We start from the raw sequence: 20,570 nt of genomic DNA on the forward strand, positions 1-20,570 counted from the left end.
ATGCGAAGATGGAAGAATGGTGAATTAGTGAGTAGGAAAGCAAAGCAAATGTGATGGCATGAGGAAAGGGAGAAAAGAGAAGAGCAATAGAAATTAAAGATATAAATATGGAGAGGTACTGAGTAATGAAAACTTAAAAAAGGAAAATTCAAGATTTAAAATGGGAATCAACTGGAGGAGATATTAAGTATTGATATTGTGAACTTACAGTTTTTTGTGGAATCTGAATCATATAGAGGTTAATTTTCAATAACTCCACATGCTTTTCCTGTGATTCAAATTATGGCTGCAATTATGTCACTTAGCAATCACGTCTCTAAATGGTAAATCTAAAGTCATAAAAGATATTTACCTGCACCATAACAGCAACTTCTTCTGGTGCTGAATTTTCTCCTTGGTTGGAGCTTAGAACACTAAGTAAGGCCATCCAAGTCTCTTCAAATTGTTGACGGCTGATCCATCCAAGTAGGGTCATTCTGTAATATGTACAATTCGTTATTTCTTGAAAATATGCTAATGAGTATTATGAAAACAATATATATGCAGTAGAACCTCATTAATCTGGACCCCATTAGTCCGGACTTTGCTTAATCCGGACAACAGTTTAATAATAATAATAATAATAATAATAATAATAATAATAATAATAATAATAATAATAATAATACATAAATGCAATGCATAAAGCTGAGTTATGAGCACAGAAAGCTCTGAAACTGATGAATATGACCAGGATGAAGCAGGTGATTTTTTTTTTTCTTTTCTATTTGTTTAATGGCGCACTAACACATCGAAGGTTTTCGGCGATGGAAGGGTGGGAGATTGGAAAGTTAGTGGTCGTGGCCTTCATTAAGGTACAGCCCCAGCATTTGCCTGGTGTGAAAATGGGAAACCACGGAAAACCAACTTCAGGGTGCTGACAGTGGGGTTCAAAATCTCCCGAATGCAAGATCACAGCTGCACAACCCTAACCGCACGGCGATGATATTATTAACTCTTAAGCCAAAACTTAGTGAATTTAAAGATCATCTAAACACTGACATTAAATATATTGAAGATAGCAACGATGAAAACATATCTGCATATTACGAACATTTGAGGCATGTGCACAAGTTAATTATTAAAGAAATTAATGTCAAAGGAAGACAACAAAAGATCAGCAGTTTCTTCAAACCAATAAGCATATCAAGTGTGGTCAATAGAGGTGTGCCTTAATTGCCATGTTCTAATTCTATACAGCACTAGTTATTCTGTATTATGTAGGGCCAAATACTGTATTGCATTACCGTATATCTTGTATACTAAATACCCTTTGTATTTCTTAATTTAAAATACTGTACTGTACATGTTCTTTTTACTGAACAGTGTGTTTAAATATGTACCTTGGCTCATTTTGTAAGTTATTTTGTTTAATCTGGACATTCATTAATTCGGACAACCTAGAGTCTAAGTTAATCCAGATTAATGAGGGAAATAGAAATAATTAGGGAACATTAATTCTTAATGAGATAATGTATATGAAGCATATAGAAATACCCTGGTAAGAAAGCTATCAGGAGTAATATACAGCATGTATGTACATGAAACAGATTAAACAGATGAAGAGCAATGGCCAACAGAGTACCTGTATATGTTCCAGTGTAATTAGAAGACTGATCTCTAACAGCATCTTCAGAGTCAATACAAAAAGCAATCTTCCTGTTCTCATTTGCACACAGCTCCATCAAACCACATTTAGTGACTATTTCATAGTTATAATCTCAAACAGCAGATAACATGATGGCAAGCATAATTGGCAGTCATACAAATTTTAGTGAAAAATGGAAGGGTATGTATAGGTATTTTAAGGCAGAAACAGGTTCCAAGAAGGACATTCCAGGAATAATTAATGAACAAGGGGAGTGTGTATGTGAGGATCTTCAAAAGGCAGAAGTATTCAGTCAGCAGTATGTAAAGATTGTTGGTTACAAGGATAATGTCGAGATAGAGGAAGAGACTAAGGCCAAAGAAGTAATAAAATTTACGTATGATAACAATGACATTTACAATAAGATACAAAAGTTGAAAACTAGAAAAGCGGCTGGAATTGATCAGATTTCTGGGGATATACTAAAGACAATGGGTTGGGATATAGTACCATATCTGAAGTACTTATTTGATTATTGTTTGGCCGAAGGAGCTATACCAGATGAATGGAGAGTTGCTATAGTAGCCCCTGTGTATAAAGGAAAGGGTGATAGACATAAAGCTGAAAATTACAGGCCAGTAAGTTTGACATGCATTGTATGTAAGCTTTGGGAAGGCATTCTTTCTGATTATATTAGACATGTTTGTGAAATTAATAACTGGTTCGATAGAAGGCAATTCGGTTTTAGGAAAGGTTATTCCACTGAAGCTCAACTTGTAGGATTCCAGCAAGATATAGCAGATATCTTGGATTCTGGAGGTCAAATGGACTGTATCGCGATTGACATGTCTAAAGCATTTGATAGGGTGGATCATGGGAGACTACTGGCAAAAATGAGTGCAATTGGACTAGACAAAAGAGTGACTGAATGGGTTGCTATATTTCTAGAAAATAGATCTCAGAGAGTTAGAGTAGGTGAAGCTTTGTCTGACCCTGTAATAGTTGAGAGGGGAGTTCCTCAGGGCAGTGTTATCGGACCTTTATGTTTTCTTATGTATATAAATGATATGAGTAAAGGAGTGGAATCGGAGGTAAGGCTTTTTGCGGATGATGTTATTCTCTATAGAGTGATAAATAAGTTACAAGATTGTGAGCAACTGCAACGTGACCTCGAAAATATTGTGAGATGGACAGCAGGCAATGGTATGTTGATAAATGGGGCTAAAAGTCAGGTTGTGAGTTTTACAAATAGGAAAAGTCCTCTCAGTTTTAATTACTGCGTTGATGGGGTGAAAGTTCCTTTTGGGGATCATTGTAAGTATCTAGGTGTTAATATAAGGAAAGATCTTCACTGGGGTAATCACATAAATGGGATTGTAAATAAAGGGTACCGATCTCTGCACATGGTTATGAGGGTGTTTAGGGGTTGTAGTAAGGATGTAAAGGAGAGTGCATATAAGTCTCTGGTAAGACCCCAACTAGAGTATGGTTCCAGTGTATGGGACCCTCACCAGGATTACCTGATTCAAGAACTGGAAAAAATCCAAAGAAAAGCAGCTCGATTTGTTCTGTGTGATTTCCGACAAAAGAGTAGCGTTACAAAAATGTTGCAATGTTTGGGTTGGGAAGAATTGAGAGAAAGAAGGAGAGCTGCTCGACTAAGTGGTATGTTCCGAGCTGTCAGCGGAGAGATGGCGTGGAATGACATTAGTAGACGAATAGGTTTGAATGGCGTCTATAAAAGTAGGAAAGATCACAATATGAAGATAAAGTTGGAATTCAAGAGGACAAACTGGGGCAAATATTCATTTATAGGAAGGGGAGTTAGAGATTGGAATAACTTACCAAGGGAGATGTTCAATAAGTTTCCAATTTCTTTGAAATCATTTCGGAAAAGGCTAGGAAAGCAACAGATAGGGAATCTGCCACCTGGGCGACTGCCCTAAATGCAGATCAGTATTGATTGATTGATTGATTGAATTAGGAGACCCTCTTTAGAGGCAACCCTATCCTTATGTGAGTCCAAGAATACTCTGACATCGTGCATACTACAGTGACTATGTGTACAGTGTGGCCAACAAGTGCTTTATTCTGATTGGCTCCGCCATCTTTTAATCAAATATCCCATCAGTTGATTCAAACGTATGTATTCCACACATGGTACAATCACTCTTCATGCAATTTCAGTAAAGTGGAGGCAACCTGTTTTAATTTTAATAGTACCAAAAATGTGTGTTTAATAAACATGGGGTCTGAGTTCTGAAGAGAATATGCAGGCTGTTGTGCTTGTGGATGTAGAAGCAGATCTGAAAAGGGTTTTAAAATGAAATTGGACAATTGCTTGTTTCCATCTCTGAAAGTAGCACATTATGAAATACACCTAGCAACCAGTGGAGTTGTCTCATACATTATAATGGTCACAATAATAACAAAATCAGTCAGTAATTTTATGAAGGCCAAGGCAGTAAAGGTCACATTTCTCCACTAATATTCATTGTATCAAAAATCTGTACATAACGAAAGTTGTCTGGAATATAATTTCCAATCTTTTACATTTCATGCAATTTTACCGTGTGAGGAAAAGTAATGGGGATTTTCTCAATTACATTATTTTTCACAAATTTCTAAATATTTCCAAAAATATATGTTTTATCTAAACCCTGTACATAACAAAAGTTACAGGGAAGGTCACTTTCTCATTCATTTTCATTGTATGAGCTATTATGATGGATATTTTCCCAAATTCAAGCTTTTATGGATATTCATCTCTTGAAGGACCAGGTTATAAGAGCCGCCTAGAATCAACTTGAGTTTTCCCTACATTATAATGAAAACAATAATAGTCCAACTCCTTGGCTGAATGGTCGATTCCCAGCTGTGTCGGGGATTTTAATCGCTTGTGATTAATTCTTCTGGCTAGGGGACTGGGTGTTTGTGTTGACATTCAGACAACACACCAGACTACAAACCATCACAGAAACATGCAATATAGGGTTGGTGTAAGGAAGGACATCCAGCCATAAAACAGAGGACCAAATCGATATGTGTGACGCAGTTTGCACCTGCAACCCCACAGATGTGGGAAGAGGGGTAGAAGGAGAAGATAATGATAGCAATACATACATACATACATAATCATTATAGACCATTATGCCTCTCAGCATTCAGTCTGCAAGCCTCTGTGAATTTACTAAATGTCGCCACAATCCTCGATTTGCAACTAGTGTTGTGGCCTCATTTAGTTCTATACCTCTTATCTTTAAATCGTTAGAAACTGAGTCTAACCATGGTCATCATTTTGGTCTCCCTCTACTTCTCTTACCCTCCATAAAAGAGTCCATCACTCTCCTAGGTAACCGAAGCCAGTTTATGCGTACAACCTCATGCATCAAGTTAATTCCTAACTTAGCCTTTATCTCCTCATTCTGAGTACCCTCCTGGCATTGTTCCCATCTGTATGTACCCGCAATCATTCTCGCTACATTCAAGTCTGTTACTTCTAACTTATGAATACGATATGCTGAGCCCACCCAGCTTTCACTCCCGTAAAGCAAAGTCGGTCTGAAAACAGACTGGTGTAAAGATAGTTTCGTTCGGGAGCTGACTTCCTTCTTACAGAATACTGTTGATCGCAACTGTGTGCATTAGCTTTACTACACCTTGATTACCATTCTGGGAGAACACTGTTTGCTTGTATCACCAATCTGACATTTCTTACTTACTGACATCAATTTAGTCTTCGAAAGGCTAATTTTCATACCATACTCACCTATTAGACTGCAGGCTTTCAACACAAATTGCCATTAAGACCAAGTCGTCAGCATAGGCCAGACTGCCTATGTACTACATTTCCACCTAACTGAATCCCTCCCTGCCACTTTATACCTTCCAGGGCCTTTTCTCCAAATCGAGTTAAACCTGGTATAAATTAAACCTGTTTAACTTTAGTACCTAGTTTAAACCTGCCTCCATTTTCCCCACCAATATCTGACACTCGTTTAGTTTAAACAACAGCTCGCCCGTTCAAATTAATGATGTCAAGTCTGCGCTAGCATTGGCTGCACTGAAAGAATAATCTAAGACATTGTCGATTGGAATTGGCCAATCAGAGCCAAGTAATTCAATGACCGACATTTTTGTATTAATATCAGCTGTTGAGTGAATAAAGTAGAAATTCAGTGGGATATTACTGAAATTACTGATATTACAGAAACAAGTTGAATACACAAAAAAAGTGACCAATAAATTACCATCAGATGCATTACAAGAAGGCAACATTGAGTGGACTAGATTCAAAGAAAGCATTGTCGGAGCTGCATTAGAAGTTTGTGGTAAAACTAATAGCAAAATGAAGGGAAAAGAAACTCCTTGGTGGAACGATTGGGTGAAGATTGCTGTGAAAGTGAAAAATGAAACCAGAAAAGCCAGAGACAAAGAAATGCAAAAAGGAAGTCAAAGGAACGAATCTAGAGTAAACGAACTGCAGCAGAAATACAGAGATCAGAAGTTACAAGTAAAGAAAATTGTGGCCGAAGAAAAACAGAAAGCTTGGACTGATTTCACAGATAAAATAGAGCAAGACAGCAAAGCTAATTCTAAACTACTTTACCGAACAATACGAAATATAAGAAGAGACAATGAATACATAACAGCAATAGAGGAACCAGATGGTAACATAGTTAGGGAGGAGACAGAAATAAGGAAGATCATGAAATCCTATTTTGATAATTTATACAACAGTACTGGGAAAGACTCCAATGATGTAACCACGCAGGTCAGTTTAAGCTGCAATGATGAGCCTGACCAAGAGAGTCCGCCAACATGGAAGGAAGTAGAGACGGCCCTTAATAGTATGCCCAAAGAAAGATCTACAGGATTTGATGAAGTCAGTGCAGATATGATCAAAGCAACTGGTGCAATAGGAATACAGTGGCTTCATAGAGTAATTAATGCAATATGGAAGGATAGGAAAGTCCCAGATGATTGGAAAAAGGGAATAATAATACCTCTCTTCAAAAAATAAAGCCGGAAGAAATGTAGCAATTATAGAGGGATCACTTTATTGTCTCATGGTTTGAAAATATTTGAGAAAATACTTGAAAAAAGGCTAAGGAAAATAATAGAACCACAACTACAGGAAGAACAATATGGATTCAGAGAACACTGATCAACTACCGATCTCATATTTGCACTTAGAATACTGTTAGAAAAGCATTGGGAGAAGGGCAAAGACTTAACACTAGTGTTTTTGGATCTCGAAAAAGCATTTGATAGTGTTCCAAGGAAGACTATATGGGAATGTTTAAGAAGAATGTACCCAAAGGGCTTATCCAGAAAGTTAAAATGCTTTACGAAGACTGCTGCAGTTGCGTACAGATAGGAAACGGTAATTCTGATTGGTTCCAAACCACTAAAGGAGTGCAACAAGGCAGTACCCTTTCACCATTACTTTTTATCACTGTCATGGATGAAGTCATGAAAGAAATTAAGCAGAAGAACAATATGGACATCAATGCATTTGCAGATGATGTAGTAATTTGGGGAAATACAGAGAAGGAAGTCCAAGAGAGGCTGAACACCTGGAATGAACATTTGAAAGCACACGGATTAACAATAAATAAATCGAAAACTGTTACTATGTCTGTCAACAGGCAGAAGAAGAAAGGAAAAATAATGCTGGAAGGTACACAACTGGAAACAGTAGACCAATATAAATATCTTGGGTGCATCATTTCAAGTGATAACAGAATACGGCATGAGATTAACAACCGCATTCAAAAATCAGCTCAGTTTTACCATCAAGTTCGGAACCTCCTCTGGAACGAACAAGTTCCCTTAAGATCAAAGCAGATTCTATTCCAATCATACTTCACCCCCATAACAACATATGGCCTAGAAACCTGCACAACAACCCAACAAGTGGACAGCAAACTACAAGCCGCAGAAATGAAGTTCCTACGAACTATGGTACAGAAGACAAAAAGGGACAGGGTAAGGAATGAAAGAATAAGGGAGCAAGCTGGTGTGTACCCATCCCTGAATGAAAAAGTGACAAGGGCCCGTTTGAAATGGTTTGGCCATGTCAAACGAATGGACGATGGAAGGACAGCAAAACAATGGCTACACACAGTCGTGGCCGGAAAACGACCGGTAGGAAGACCTAGGAAGAGGTGGCTGGACCAAGTGAAAGAAGACATAGGAACAAGAGGAATCAGCTGGGATGTCGTCTTGAGAGAAGAGTGGTACATGGACAGACAGAAGTGGAGAGTGCTCGTAAACCACACCCGGGCAACTGGAGTGGAAAACTGATGATGATGATGATGATTACTGTAGCTCTACTGATAAATACAGTAAATAGTTTACATTTATGCAAAGTGTTGTGTCGTATAATTTTACCCATTGCTGTCTACAATTTCTTGGAGAGCACTTTTATTTCTTATTATTCTCTAACATGCTTTACCATAAACAAGTACCGTGGGCCTAATATGTCTTTTTTTGAATGTCTGTATTGTCTTGCAGAACACATGGGAATGTCAAAATATTAAAATCCTGGTCTTTTAGCAATATTCCTTTCTCAGAAAATCAACATTTATGTGAATTTCGATAAACAAACTCCAAGCATGCTTGAGATTTTATCTCCTATTAAAATCCATCGCCCTCAGCTGGGATCAATCTCGCAAACCTCGGATCCAGCAGACAGAGCAGTGAGGATGTATTAATTGGTGATGTATTACTTGATTCTATACTTGTATACAACATAACCTAGTTCACGGTATGTAGTACTGTATGCATAAAGTGTTTGTGTTCATCTTAATACACATCTCTTCATTTACACACAACACACTACATTACAATCCACCACAGAAACATGCAATAGTGAATAGATCCCTTCATACAGGATTGGCATGAGGAAAGACATCCAACCATAATCCACAAGTAGTACTGATCCCAGTAAAAAGGAAAAAGGCCAGAAAAGCATTATATATCAGATGTTCTTCAATACGACTGCTGTGTTACTATGGAAATTTAAAAAATTGTCATTGCCTGTACTTGAAACAAACCCCATGGTGCAACAGCCCTGATGGGCCTTGGGCAACCAAACAACCACTGCCACCATATCATTACTGTCTCCTCTACACAATTTCCCACATTCAGCAGTTTATCAAAATACTCCTTCCATCTTCTTTTTATTTTTTCTGGATGTGTTATCAACTCTTCATGTTCCTCTTTCATCAGTTTTGTATAAACTCTTTCTTTCCTATTACTCTGTATAATTACTTACAGCATTATTTTATTACCAGTTCTATCTATTTCCATCTCCTGTGTAAATACTTCCCAAATGTTCTTCTCTTACCAATTTTGTACATTTCTTTTTATTATCAAGATACTTCCTTTCAATTTCTTCTTTTTTTATCTCAGTTCCATTCTTGCCATTCTTTCTTCTTCTCTCTCACTACTCTCATCCTGATTCCGTCACAGTGTCTCCTTTTCTTTCATCCTTGCTGATGTTCTACCACGGGCATTTTATGCCCCACTTACAAATGCCCTTTTGAAGTTGGACCATTCATCTTCCACATTTCCCACCTTCAGTAACTGGAATTTGTTCTTACAGTCTCTCCAGGAATTCTTCCTGTACATTCTTTTTTAATTTCCACACTTTTATTTTACTAAGTCTTACCACCTTTAATTTTTCCATTTTCTCCACTCTCATTTTTGCTATCAGAACTCTATGATCTACATCGAATGCTTCTCCTGGTAAAGCTGTTACATCCATCAACTGTCTGTGATTTGTCCTTTCCACCAGAAAGTTATCAATTACTGATTTTATTCTTTTGTCCCCCCAGCCATATCTGTAATTTTCTTGCTATTTTTCTTCCAAAACCATGCATTGCCCACAGTCATTTCATTTCTCTCACAGAACTCAACTAGTTTCTCTCCTTCATTCCTTTCCCCATATCCATATGATCTGATTACTTCTTCCTTTCCTTGTGTTTCATTTTCCACCGGTGCATTTAAATCTCCCATAATAATCACTTCCACAGTAATCTCCTTTTCTAGTTTCTCCCCAGGAATTCCTCAATATCCTCCTCTTTCCTCCATGTCTGTGGTGCATACACTTGTATGAAGTCTTACACACCAATCCTCATTCGCATTCTAATTTTCATTATCTTGTTGCTGCGGTACTCTACCATATCCACATACTCCTCCAGCTGTTTTAAAATTATCAGGCCCAATCCATTTTTTGCCTCTCGGCCACCACTCCAGCACAGTAGTGTTGGCTACTGAATGCATGATTCGAAGCAGTGTATCGATTCATTCAAGTGTCCGAGTGAATCGATTCACAGGAACGGCGAGCTCACGGCACACGATTCAGCTTACTCCCAGTGGACAGTGTTGAGTGGCGCACTCACTGGACGTTGACGGGGAGCCGAGCTTCCGCTGCAGCGAGACAGTGAATTATGGCACATCGAAAGAATCGTGAACGGGCGCGGCTCAGTGAGACACATGATACACACGGCTCCTTATCGGCACACACGGCTCCTTATCGGCTCACTGGACGCGCGGAGAGCTGAGCTTCCGCTGCATCGAGACATACAGTGAGCCATGGCACACGGAAAGAATCGTGAACGAGCCGGCTCAGTGAGACACAAGATACGCACGGCTACTTATCGGCTCACTGCAGCGAGACATACAGTGAGCCATGCTACACTGAAAGAATCGTATGCTATAACGGACTCTCGAGCTCAGCTCATTTGAAAATAATACCCATTTGCATTCACTGTCCTCTTCTTACAGGGAGGCTTAAATAATAGATGGATTTATTTGCAGCGTTAGAAAGGTAGTCACAACATAATTCTGAAGTAGCTAGTAGGTAGGTAAGCTATTAGGTTATACTATTTATTAGTTTAATGAATCTTAGTATTATAACTTAGTTGACATTTGACAATTAAACTCGACTCTAGCCTGCCCTATGACTATGAGTCATGCTCACGACCACTCAAAAGTACCCGTTTTATATTGGGAAGAAAGGCTCAGTATTTTCTCAGTTCATATGTCACATCGTTGCACAAGACTTCAATCATATGTGGACAGACTCAATAACAGTATGTTGAATCAGAAAACCAGCGGGCTACTGTACATCTCGGGTAGCCTATACAAAATATGACGATTTAAAAAAATCCTCAGCTGATAGAAAAATACATATTTTCAAAAATGACTGAGCGAGTTGTCGTGCGATTAATATCGCGTGGCTATGCGCTTGCACTCGGGGGATGGTGGGTTCGAATCCCACCGTCGGCACCCGTAAAGATGGTTTTCCGTAGTTTCCCCATTTCACACCAGGAAGTGCTGGGACTGTACCTTAATTCAGGCCATGGCTGCTACCTTCCTAATCCTAACCTTTCCCACCCTGCGTCGCCGGAAACCTTCGATGTATTAGAGTAACTAGCATTTTTTCTAAGAAAGGAGTTCATAGTATGAAGACCAGATGGCAGCTGCGAGCACTGAATGCTGTTGCTGCTGTCTTACCAGCACATACTACACAGATGCAGTAGAAGCGGTGACCAATGAGCCGTGAATTGGATCACTGTATCGATTCAGTAACGTGAACGGAATCAAATGAATCGATTCAGTAAAATGAATCGAATGTCCCATCACTACAGCACAGTGTATATCATTTCCCCATTCTTTTATTTACTTTCTCCTTCCATTTAACTTTGCTTAATCCCATCATTTCTATACTATCTTTCTCCATAAATTTCACCCCTCCTTCTGCCTTTCCTGTCAAGGTCGTAAGGTTGATTATGCCCACCTTCATGATGTTGGCCACTGGTCACCCATTTTACACAGTTCCGCCAGTGCCTAAGGAACTGTGTGCCGCTTGCAGGGTACGCTCTTCAGTTTTCCGAGACAAGTTCAGATATAGGTTGTTATTACAGTGGGGTCGCCGCTTCCTGAGGCAGGCCTGAAGATTATATTGCACATCTAGTCAACCGGCTAGAGGTTGTGGGAAATCCAGCAATGGGACGACCGAAAATGAGATGGAAAGCTTGTGTTTCAAATGACCTGAAACAACACGATATATCCAAGGATAGGGTTGGAAGAGAGTGACCAGGAAAGCAGAAACCATATGACTGAGAGAAAGGCTAGGAAGAAGAAGACTAGGTAACCAAAGCAAGCAATTAATTTGTGAATAAGACTGTGTCTGATTTACTACCGCCTACAAAACCACACCAACTTGGACAAGTGAAAGTGATTATGTGAATTACTGCATTCAAGGACAGACTAAGCTAACATCTAAATGACTGGAAATGCCCATTAAAATTACCACTGCGGTAATTCAAAATTTGTTACTGGACATTATAGTCATGACTTCCTAGTAGAGTATAATGTGATTTTGGATCATGCAGCACACAAGATATTTCTGGGCAAAGGTAGACATCCGAGAGTAACAATGTCTGATAGAAACTTCATAACTCATGAACACCCAGAAGATGCATGCAGGGGATAAATTCAGCTACAGCTTTGACAGCCAAATAAAGAACGTCCTGGATCTACTAATCAAGGAGCTGATAGTTTAGGCACCCAGCGATGTAGTCAGAAAGAGGAAATGCTATTACGAAAGGGAATTGCCTAACAAAAGGGAAATACAACTAACAAAATTGCCCTTATGGTTATCCAAAAAGTGTTTGATGTGGAAACTTTGAGGAAATGGAAAGAGCAAGACAAATCCTTGTAGGACCATGGCTCAATAGGTTGTTGGGGATAGTTCCGAGAGCCACCTTGTTCTGAAGGAATCCAAGATGTGTTACAAAACCTTCCAGCTTGCAGGAAATCTTTTAATGTACAGATCACATCTCTGTGACATGCTTGCGGTAACAGCTAGTCCCAGACCACACTCAATGGCCATATTCAAGAAGTTCCATGACAGCGCTGAAGCTGGTCATCCAGAAGGTGAAGAAACATTCTAAGATATACACCAACTGTTGTTTTGGGTCAACATGTGGAAAGACATCATGAACTAATCTTGGGATGCTGTATTTGTGTCTACACCATGGAGAGCAACGAGAAGGCAGACTCCAGCCGACAATGAACACAACACTCTTGGGAGATTGTGCACTATCAGTGGCAGGACATTCAAAGAAACCATACATTAGCCGAGAAGAGAACGGTTACCCAGGCCAAGGCATGAGATGCCGAAGAGAACCAGGTCTCTCTACCAGGCCAACAGGTACTGCAGCGATCTACCCAGTCAGTCGCAAGACTGGTGGATTCCATGCACACCTCGCACCCAAGTGGATTGGACCCAATGAAGTGGACAAAAGGTTGGGACATGGCGTGTACTTATTGGAGACCACCCCTCCAGTCAAGATCCATGCAGAGAAACTATGACCCGTGAAACAACTACTACAATTCCAGGGTGAGCCAGATAAAGTGAGGGAAACTGTTTAAGCTGGAGGTAAGGCCACTGATGGTACAGCACCGACAAACCTAGAAATGTAGTAATCTAGTTATAACAAAGGGGAATCCAAATCCAGGGTACCAGAGGAAGAGATAGACCCAAGAGTCATGATGGATGATGACGCTGAGCCAAGACGCAATTTACATCCTAGGAAGTGTTGATGAGAAGTGAAAAATTGCTTTAAGTTATAGGGGGGATATTAATGCATATACATCATGGTTATAATGAGATCTATACTCAGGAATGTTAAGGCAGAAAGATGGAACACAGAAACTAGCTGTATTCATACAATGGGTTGGTATACAAAGAGTTCACAATAGTCAGCTTCTGCTCAGGTTAGTTTATAATTTTAATAACAAATTTTGCCTTCACAGCAATTCTTCTTCTTCTTCTTCTTCTTCTTCTTCTTCTATGGCCACATAGGATCACTTTAGTCAGTCCGTCGTTCAGGTCTCTTTGAAGGGATTGTTTCGGCTTTGCGGTCTTCCCAGTGCTTCTTCAGATGCTCCAATCTTCGTGCCCTTTCCTCAGTTGAAAATATGTGTGTTGTTGGTTTGTTTTGTGTAAGGGTAAAGCAGAGGTTTGTATTCTTGAGTTTTATATTCAATTTTGTCTTATTTGTGGTGTCTTCTGTTGTAAGGCCTATTTCCTTCAGATCCTCTCTAACTTCTCTTATCCATTTACATCCTGTTGTGGTATTTTTTGAGATGAGATTATGTTGCACTAGTTGTTTCAGAAGTCTCGAATCCCGCATCCTCATGATATGTCCAAAGAATCCCAGTCTCCTCTTACGCATAGTATCTGTAATGGGTTCTAGCTCTTTGTACATGACTTTGTTAGGTATTAACCGCCACTGTCCATCCTTCTGGTATTTTTTGTTGATGCAGGTTCTTCCAATCCTTCTTTCAATTTTCTGAAGTCTGTCAGTCTTTGATTGTTTATTCAGGTGAAAAAGTTTTCTGCTGCATATGTAGCTTCCGGTTTTATAACTGTGTTGTAGTGTTTTATTTTTGCATTTATTGATAGACATTTCTTTTTGTAGATATCCCATGTTAATTTTTGTGCTTTAGCTAACCTATTTGTTCTTGTTTGGCTTGAGATTTTTTCATTTAGGTTATGTGTATTATTTCTCCAAGATATTTAAATTGAGTTACTATTTTGATTTTATTACCATTTATGGTAACTTCTTTTAGCTGTGTTGGTTTTTGGAGCATAATTTCTGTTTTTACAAATGATATTTTCAGGCCAATTTTATTTGCAATGTTTTGAAGTTCTGCTATCTGGGTTTTTGCTTCTCTTATGTCCACTGCTAGTAATGCTAAATCGTCAGTGAAACCCAGGCAGTTTGTTTTGATTTTTCGGCCAATCTTTATTTTGGGGGGACATTTCCTAAACCATTCCCTCATTACCATTTCTAGAGCACAATTAAATAATAGTGGTGAGAGCTCATCTCCCTGCCGTAGTCCAGTTTTAATTTCAAATGTCTCTGATGTTTCACCCCTAAACTTCACTTTTCATTTGGTGTTAGTGAGAGTCAATTTTATCATGTTTATTAATTTGGGGTGTAGTCCAAGGTGTCTTAAAATTTTGAATAGAGATTCTCTATGGATGCAATCATAAGCTTTCTTGACATCTACAAATGTTATCAGCATATCTCTATTTCTTCTCCTGTTATAGTCCATTATCAACTTAAGACTCATGATCTGATCAGGACAGCTCCTCCAGGGTCTGAAACCTCTTAGTTCTTTCTCAAGTTGTAAACTTATCCTATTAAGGATGATTATTGAAAATAATTTGTATGTTATGTCTAGCAACTAGATTCCCCTGTAGTTATTTGGGTCGGTTTTGTCTCCTTTTCTGTGGAGTGGCTGAATGAGGGCTGTTGTCCAGTGTTCTGGTAGTTCTTCTTTAATCCAGATAGAGACAAGTCGTTGATGGAGGTCAACTTTTGCTGATGTTCCTGCATATTTCCAGATTTCCGCAAAGGTCTGAACTTCTCCTGGTGCTTTGTAGTTTTTCATTTATTCAGAGCTTGGTAGACTTCCTTTATTGTGGGGGGGATTGATGTTCTCTGGTGGTGTTTTTATCAGGGTGTTGGTGTCTAAATGAACGAGTTCTGTAGGTTCCTCACAATTTAAAAACTTGCTGAAATATTTAGCCAGAATTTCTGCATTGTCTTTATTGTTATGAGCCAGCTTACCATTTTCATCCTTCATCAGGAGGGTCGGGGGTTCATATTTTTGGAGCTGCTTTCTGAAGGTTTTGTAGTAGTTCCTTGATTGAGTTTTATTGAATTGTTCTTCAATTAACTGCAGTGTGTCCTTATGATGTTGTATTTTTATTCCTCTTAAGACTTGGGTAGTTTCTTTTCTCTGTTTTACTAGATTTTGAAAGGATATTTCTGTTTTTTGGAACTGATGTAATAGCCATGACTGATGTCTTTTTTTTTTGCTATTGGCTTTACGTCGCACCGACATAGGTAGGTCTTATGGCGACGATGGGACAGGAAAGGGCTAGGGCTGGGAAGGAAGCGGCCGTGGCCTTAATTAAGGTACAGCCGCAGCATTTGCCTGGTGTGAAAATGGGAAACCACGGAAAACCATCTTCAGGGCTGCCGACAGTGAGATTCGAACCTACTATCTCCCGAATACTGGATACTGCCCGCAGTTAAGCGACTGCAGCTATCGAGCTCGGTCCTGATGTCTTTTCTCTACTGTTTCATCACATTCACTGTTCCAGCATTGGTGTTTTTTACGTGGTTTAATTGGAGCCAGGTCTTCTGCAATTTGTTTAAGGTTGTGTACTAAGTCTTCAAGTTCATCTGTGATTTTTATTTTTTCAGTTGCTTTCTGGTAATTTTTGTTGTTGATTAGCTGGGTAGGATCTATTTTTCTTTTAGTTTTAGGGGCTTGCTTTTGCTGTCTCCTCTGGGGAGTGAGTTTAAATTTAATTTTAACTACGTAGTGATCTGAACCTGTGTCTATTCCTCAGAGGACTTTGACGTTATAGATCTCTTTGTGGTGGTATTTGTCCATGCAGATGTGATCCAGTTGCCATTCTCTTTTAGTGTAGTCAGGATGTTTCCATGTTTTGAGTTTTTGAGGTTTCCTCTTAAAACATGTAGATTTTGAGATTAAGTTATGGTTTCTACACAGGTCAACTAGTCTCTCTCCATTTTTTTTTGTTTTCTTGTGTCCTGGCCATTTTCTGATGATGTCACAGTATTTTCTTTTTCTGCCTAGTTGAGCGTTGAAGTCGCCTATTAATAATTTTACATGGTGTTTGGGGATGTTATCTATGGTATGGTCCAATAGGTCCCAAAATTCTTCTGTTTCCTCATGGTCTTTTGAGGAGTTGTTTTTATCATTAGTGGGAGCATGGGCATTTATTATAGCACAGATTTTATTAGATGCCTTTATGGTGAGCGTTGAGAGTCGTGGAGACTGTGATTTGAATTCTTGAACTGAGTTTATTATTTTAAGGCTGACCAAAAATCCTGTTCCAAATTGTGGGATATTCTTCATCACTCTCTTCCCAGGTATACCTTTATAAAGTCTGTACCCTTGAGATTCCAAGGCATCCTGGTCAGTGTTTCTAATTTCCTGTAATCCCATGATAAGAATTTTGTGTTGGTCCATTATGTCGGTGATCACTTTCAGTTTACCGGTTTGCATGAGTGAGTTTATATTGTGTGTAGAGACGTATGTTATCTGCTTTGGTTTGATTCTTGATTTTGTCTCGTTCGTGTACGAAGTACTGGGGTATTTCCATGCCTCCGACTTCATGGTATCTTTTAGGTGGCAGCCCACCATATCCGAATGCTGCCTTTTCTGAACTCTTGGTTCAGCCGGTGGAGTATTCCTTAAAAGACCTTCCATGGTTGACTGTCAAGGTGTCACCTGTGTGGAACTAGGTCCCGAATTACAACTCTGGATGTGATCCAGTGAGGTGATAACGAGGCCGCTCCTCTGGAGTACAGACGCCTTTTGCAGCTGCCCCTAACCTGGAGAACAGATGCTGCATAATGGATTCCAGTGGCATTTCCTCCACTGTGGGGACCATCACCCCACCTAAAGGGGCTCATTCGCCTGAAGCCGTTGGCCCCCTTAGGGAGTCAGGTTATAATAAGAAGTAATTCTTTTCCATCAGGGCTGACTCAGGACAAGCACAGAACTATGTGATGCTAGAGGTGGTGGCTTTGACAATATGAAAATAACTAGGGTATGGGAATTGCTAGACATTACTCCATTAATTGTTTTCAGAATATTAATTGTATGAAAGTATAAACACCAAAAGGGTGATTTGTATTGAATAGGTGGAAAAGAAATACTTATTATAATTGCTGTGAATAACATCATTCAATATGGAGTAATCATGTAATAAATTTTTCCTTGGTACACAGAATTTACATCAGGGCTGACTCAGGACAAGCACAGAACTATGTGATGCTAGAGGTGGTGGCTTTGACAATATGAAAGTAACTAGGGTACGGGCAATGCTAGACATTACTCCACATGTAGTCAGTCCTTATGATAAATGTTGTGAAAGTATGGGTTATGGGGTTAGTTGGTAAATATGTCTCAGTGGAATTAGAAGACTGATATGTAATAGCATCTCAGGGTCACTGCAGAAAGCAAAGAAAACATTTCCCTAGTATGCCTTCTCAGTGACAGTCAATGGTGGAATTGTTGAGAATTCATTCAGAGATCAGGTTAAAAAACAAACGAACAAATAAACAAACTGACTAACACATAAAGTAGAATACTAGGATTACAATTTCCTCAAAATTCTTTCTTGCTTACTCACCTGAATATAAGTTGTTGTAAAACGTCAATATCCTGTAGGTAATCAACAGGTAATGGAGGTACAGTGGTCCGTGCTGGACCAGTCAACTCTACAGCCCAGCCCTGGGACCATACATCTGGAGGAATGGTCACATATGAGTTTACCAGTGGCATTCGTGATAAACTCACTATCAGACTTCTGAAAACATACATAAGTAAATATTTGTAACATTTATGATTTCCCAGGAAGAATGATTCACATCTGAAAACTTCCATTAAATGCAAAATAATAGCATCAATAGCAAAATAGCAAATCAATAATAACCAAAAACAATGTATTGATGGTTTTATTACAAACAAGTCTACAATTGATCAATAAATAGCATCAGCTGTTTAACTGATGTAACGAAACACAGATAACATAAAGCATACCATAACTTAAAACAAAAAAGGTACATCAGGAATTCTTTGTAAGAAAAAAATATTACCAGTATTACATAACTATCACAGAAAACTTGCTGTGTAACTTTTCAATTCATTTACTGAAAGGGGTAAATTTTGTTGTTCTGCTCCTTGAATCAACAATTATCACCATAAGCACCATGCATTTAGTAAATTCCGCTGTTCTACAATATTTCGCCGGGCTGAGTGGCTCAGACGGTTAAGGCACTGGCCTTCTGGCCCCAACTTGGCAGGTTCGATCCTGGCTCAGTCCGGTGGTATTTGAAGGTGCTCAAATACGTCAGCCTTGTGTCGGTAGATTTACTGGCACGCAAAAGAACTCCTGCGGGACTAAATTCCGGCACCTTGGCGTCTCCGAAAACCATAAAAGAGTAGTTAGTGGGACGTAAAATAAATAACATTATTATTATTATTATTATTATTATTATTATTATTATTATTATTACAATATTTCACTCATACCTGCCTATAATTGTATAGTCTTCAACAAATAGTATTGTTTACAGCAACTGCATTCATAGAAAATAACAGCAATCATGCAATTACTGGTTTTGTTTTTTTGTTTTTTGCTAGGGGCTTTACGTCGCACCGACACAGATAGGTCTTATGGCGACGATGGGATAGGAAAGGCCTAAGAGTTGGAAGGAAGCGGCCGTGGCCTTAATTAAGGTACAGCCCAAGCATTTGCCTGGTGTGAAAATGGGAAACCACGGAAAACCATTTTCAGGGCTGCCGATAGTGGGATTCGAACCTACTATCTCCCAGATGCAAGCTCACAGCCGTGCGCCTCTACGCGCACAGCCAACTCGCCCGGTGCAATTACTGTTTAAAACTTGAATGTAAACATGACTACTCGGTCCTTCATTTCTCTTCTACTCTACAGCCCAGCCCACACTGTCACTATTACCTACCTACATACATACTATCGAAATAATTGCTGCCCTTAGAAGAAAGTGTATGGTGCAATCACCACAATTGAGCCTGCAGCTGTAATTCTTCATTTGTTAGTTCCACTGCATACTGCAATCCATCCTGTAAATATTACCAAGATGCTTTATGTTAAAAATGAAATGCATCCATTAAGTATGGAATTATTTTTCCAAAATTGGAGCATATCCATTATGCCAGTACTCAATTTTTGTTGCTCTTTCTCACTGTCCACTTACCAAAAATGCAACACGTTACAGCAGGTATGAAATATGCTTTGTACATAATATCTTTAGCCACTAGTAGTTTATCTTGTTTCAAAAATTTATTCCATATTCTGTAATAAAATATATTCCCGAGTTATAACCTCCTATAGCAAGCACTGATGTCTTCATTAAGTTACTTCCCCGGAACTTAATGTTCTCCTTTACTTTGGGATGATTTTCTTCAAATCTTTTAGTTCCCCTTGTCCTCACTTTGTCTTACATTTCTTCACACGGTTTCTCATTCTCGTTTTTCTCTCTGCTGGTATTATTTATCTACAGTACATTACAGATCCATTTCCCGATTGCAGTCTAGGATCAATTTACAACTGCAACATTGAAATGAATCACTTCTGAAATATCCATGGTTCCTTTTCCAATAACTTTTTGTACCAGATTTCTTCCACACTTTCTCTACAAGGACACTATCATAGCCCTTTTCTAATGAATACAGGAAATTACTATATTATTCAAAATCTCTACTGGAAACAGAATGCTGGGATTAAAGTAGATGGACAGCTTTAAGAAACAGCCTTAATTATGAAAAGATTTCGTAAAGGTTTCATTCCCTCCCATATTTCTATTCAAGATGTATTTTTCAAGATTATGTTTATGAAAAGCCTCAAGGAGTGGTGGTTAATGGGGTCAACAAACGTATGCTGATGACACTATCCTACTTGCAGCCAGTTTACAGGATCTACAAGAACTGCTCACTGTGATTCATGAAGCAAGCAACATAATGGGCTTGACACTGAAAATAACGAAGGGAAAGTGGATGGCTGTCGGCAGGAAAGGGGGATGATATTCCAGGCAGTCTCAAGATCTGAAGTACCGGACAAGTTGGCTGTGCAGTTAGGGGCACAAAGCTGTGAGCTTATATCCAGGAGATAGTGGTTTTGAACCCCACTGTCGACAGCCCTGAAGATGGTTTTCTGTTTTCCTATCCCATCATTGATGATGATGATGATGATGATGATGATGATGATGATGATGATATCAGCATAGCAGCTCTCCAAGAGACTAGGTTTCTGGGCGAAGAAGCCATG

At 39.0% G+C, this 20,570-nt stretch overlaps 1 protein-coding gene across 1 annotated transcript in view; it reads right to left on the bottom strand.

Annotated features, from left to right (window-relative positions):
• The window catches only part of htt (huntingtin), a 900,697-nt gene that overhangs the window by 109,647 nt on the left and 770,480 nt on the right, over positions 1 to 20,570 (bottom strand). The window contains exons 39-40 of the mRNA XM_067142878.2: positions 17,895 to 18,071; positions 353 to 476 (exon numbers count right to left, since the gene is read on the bottom strand). Of these exons, the coding sequence (XP_066998979.2) occupies positions 353 to 476; positions 17,895 to 18,071 (301 nt within the window). The remainder of the gene's footprint in view (positions 1 to 352; positions 477 to 17,894; positions 18,072 to 20,570) is intronic.

Source organism: Anabrus simplex, chromosome 3, assembly GCF_040414725.1.
Source record: "Anabrus simplex isolate iqAnaSimp1 chromosome 3, ASM4041472v1, whole genome shotgun sequence".
Classification (NCBI taxonomy): domain Eukaryota; kingdom Metazoa; phylum Arthropoda; class Insecta; order Orthoptera; family Tettigoniidae; genus Anabrus; species Anabrus simplex.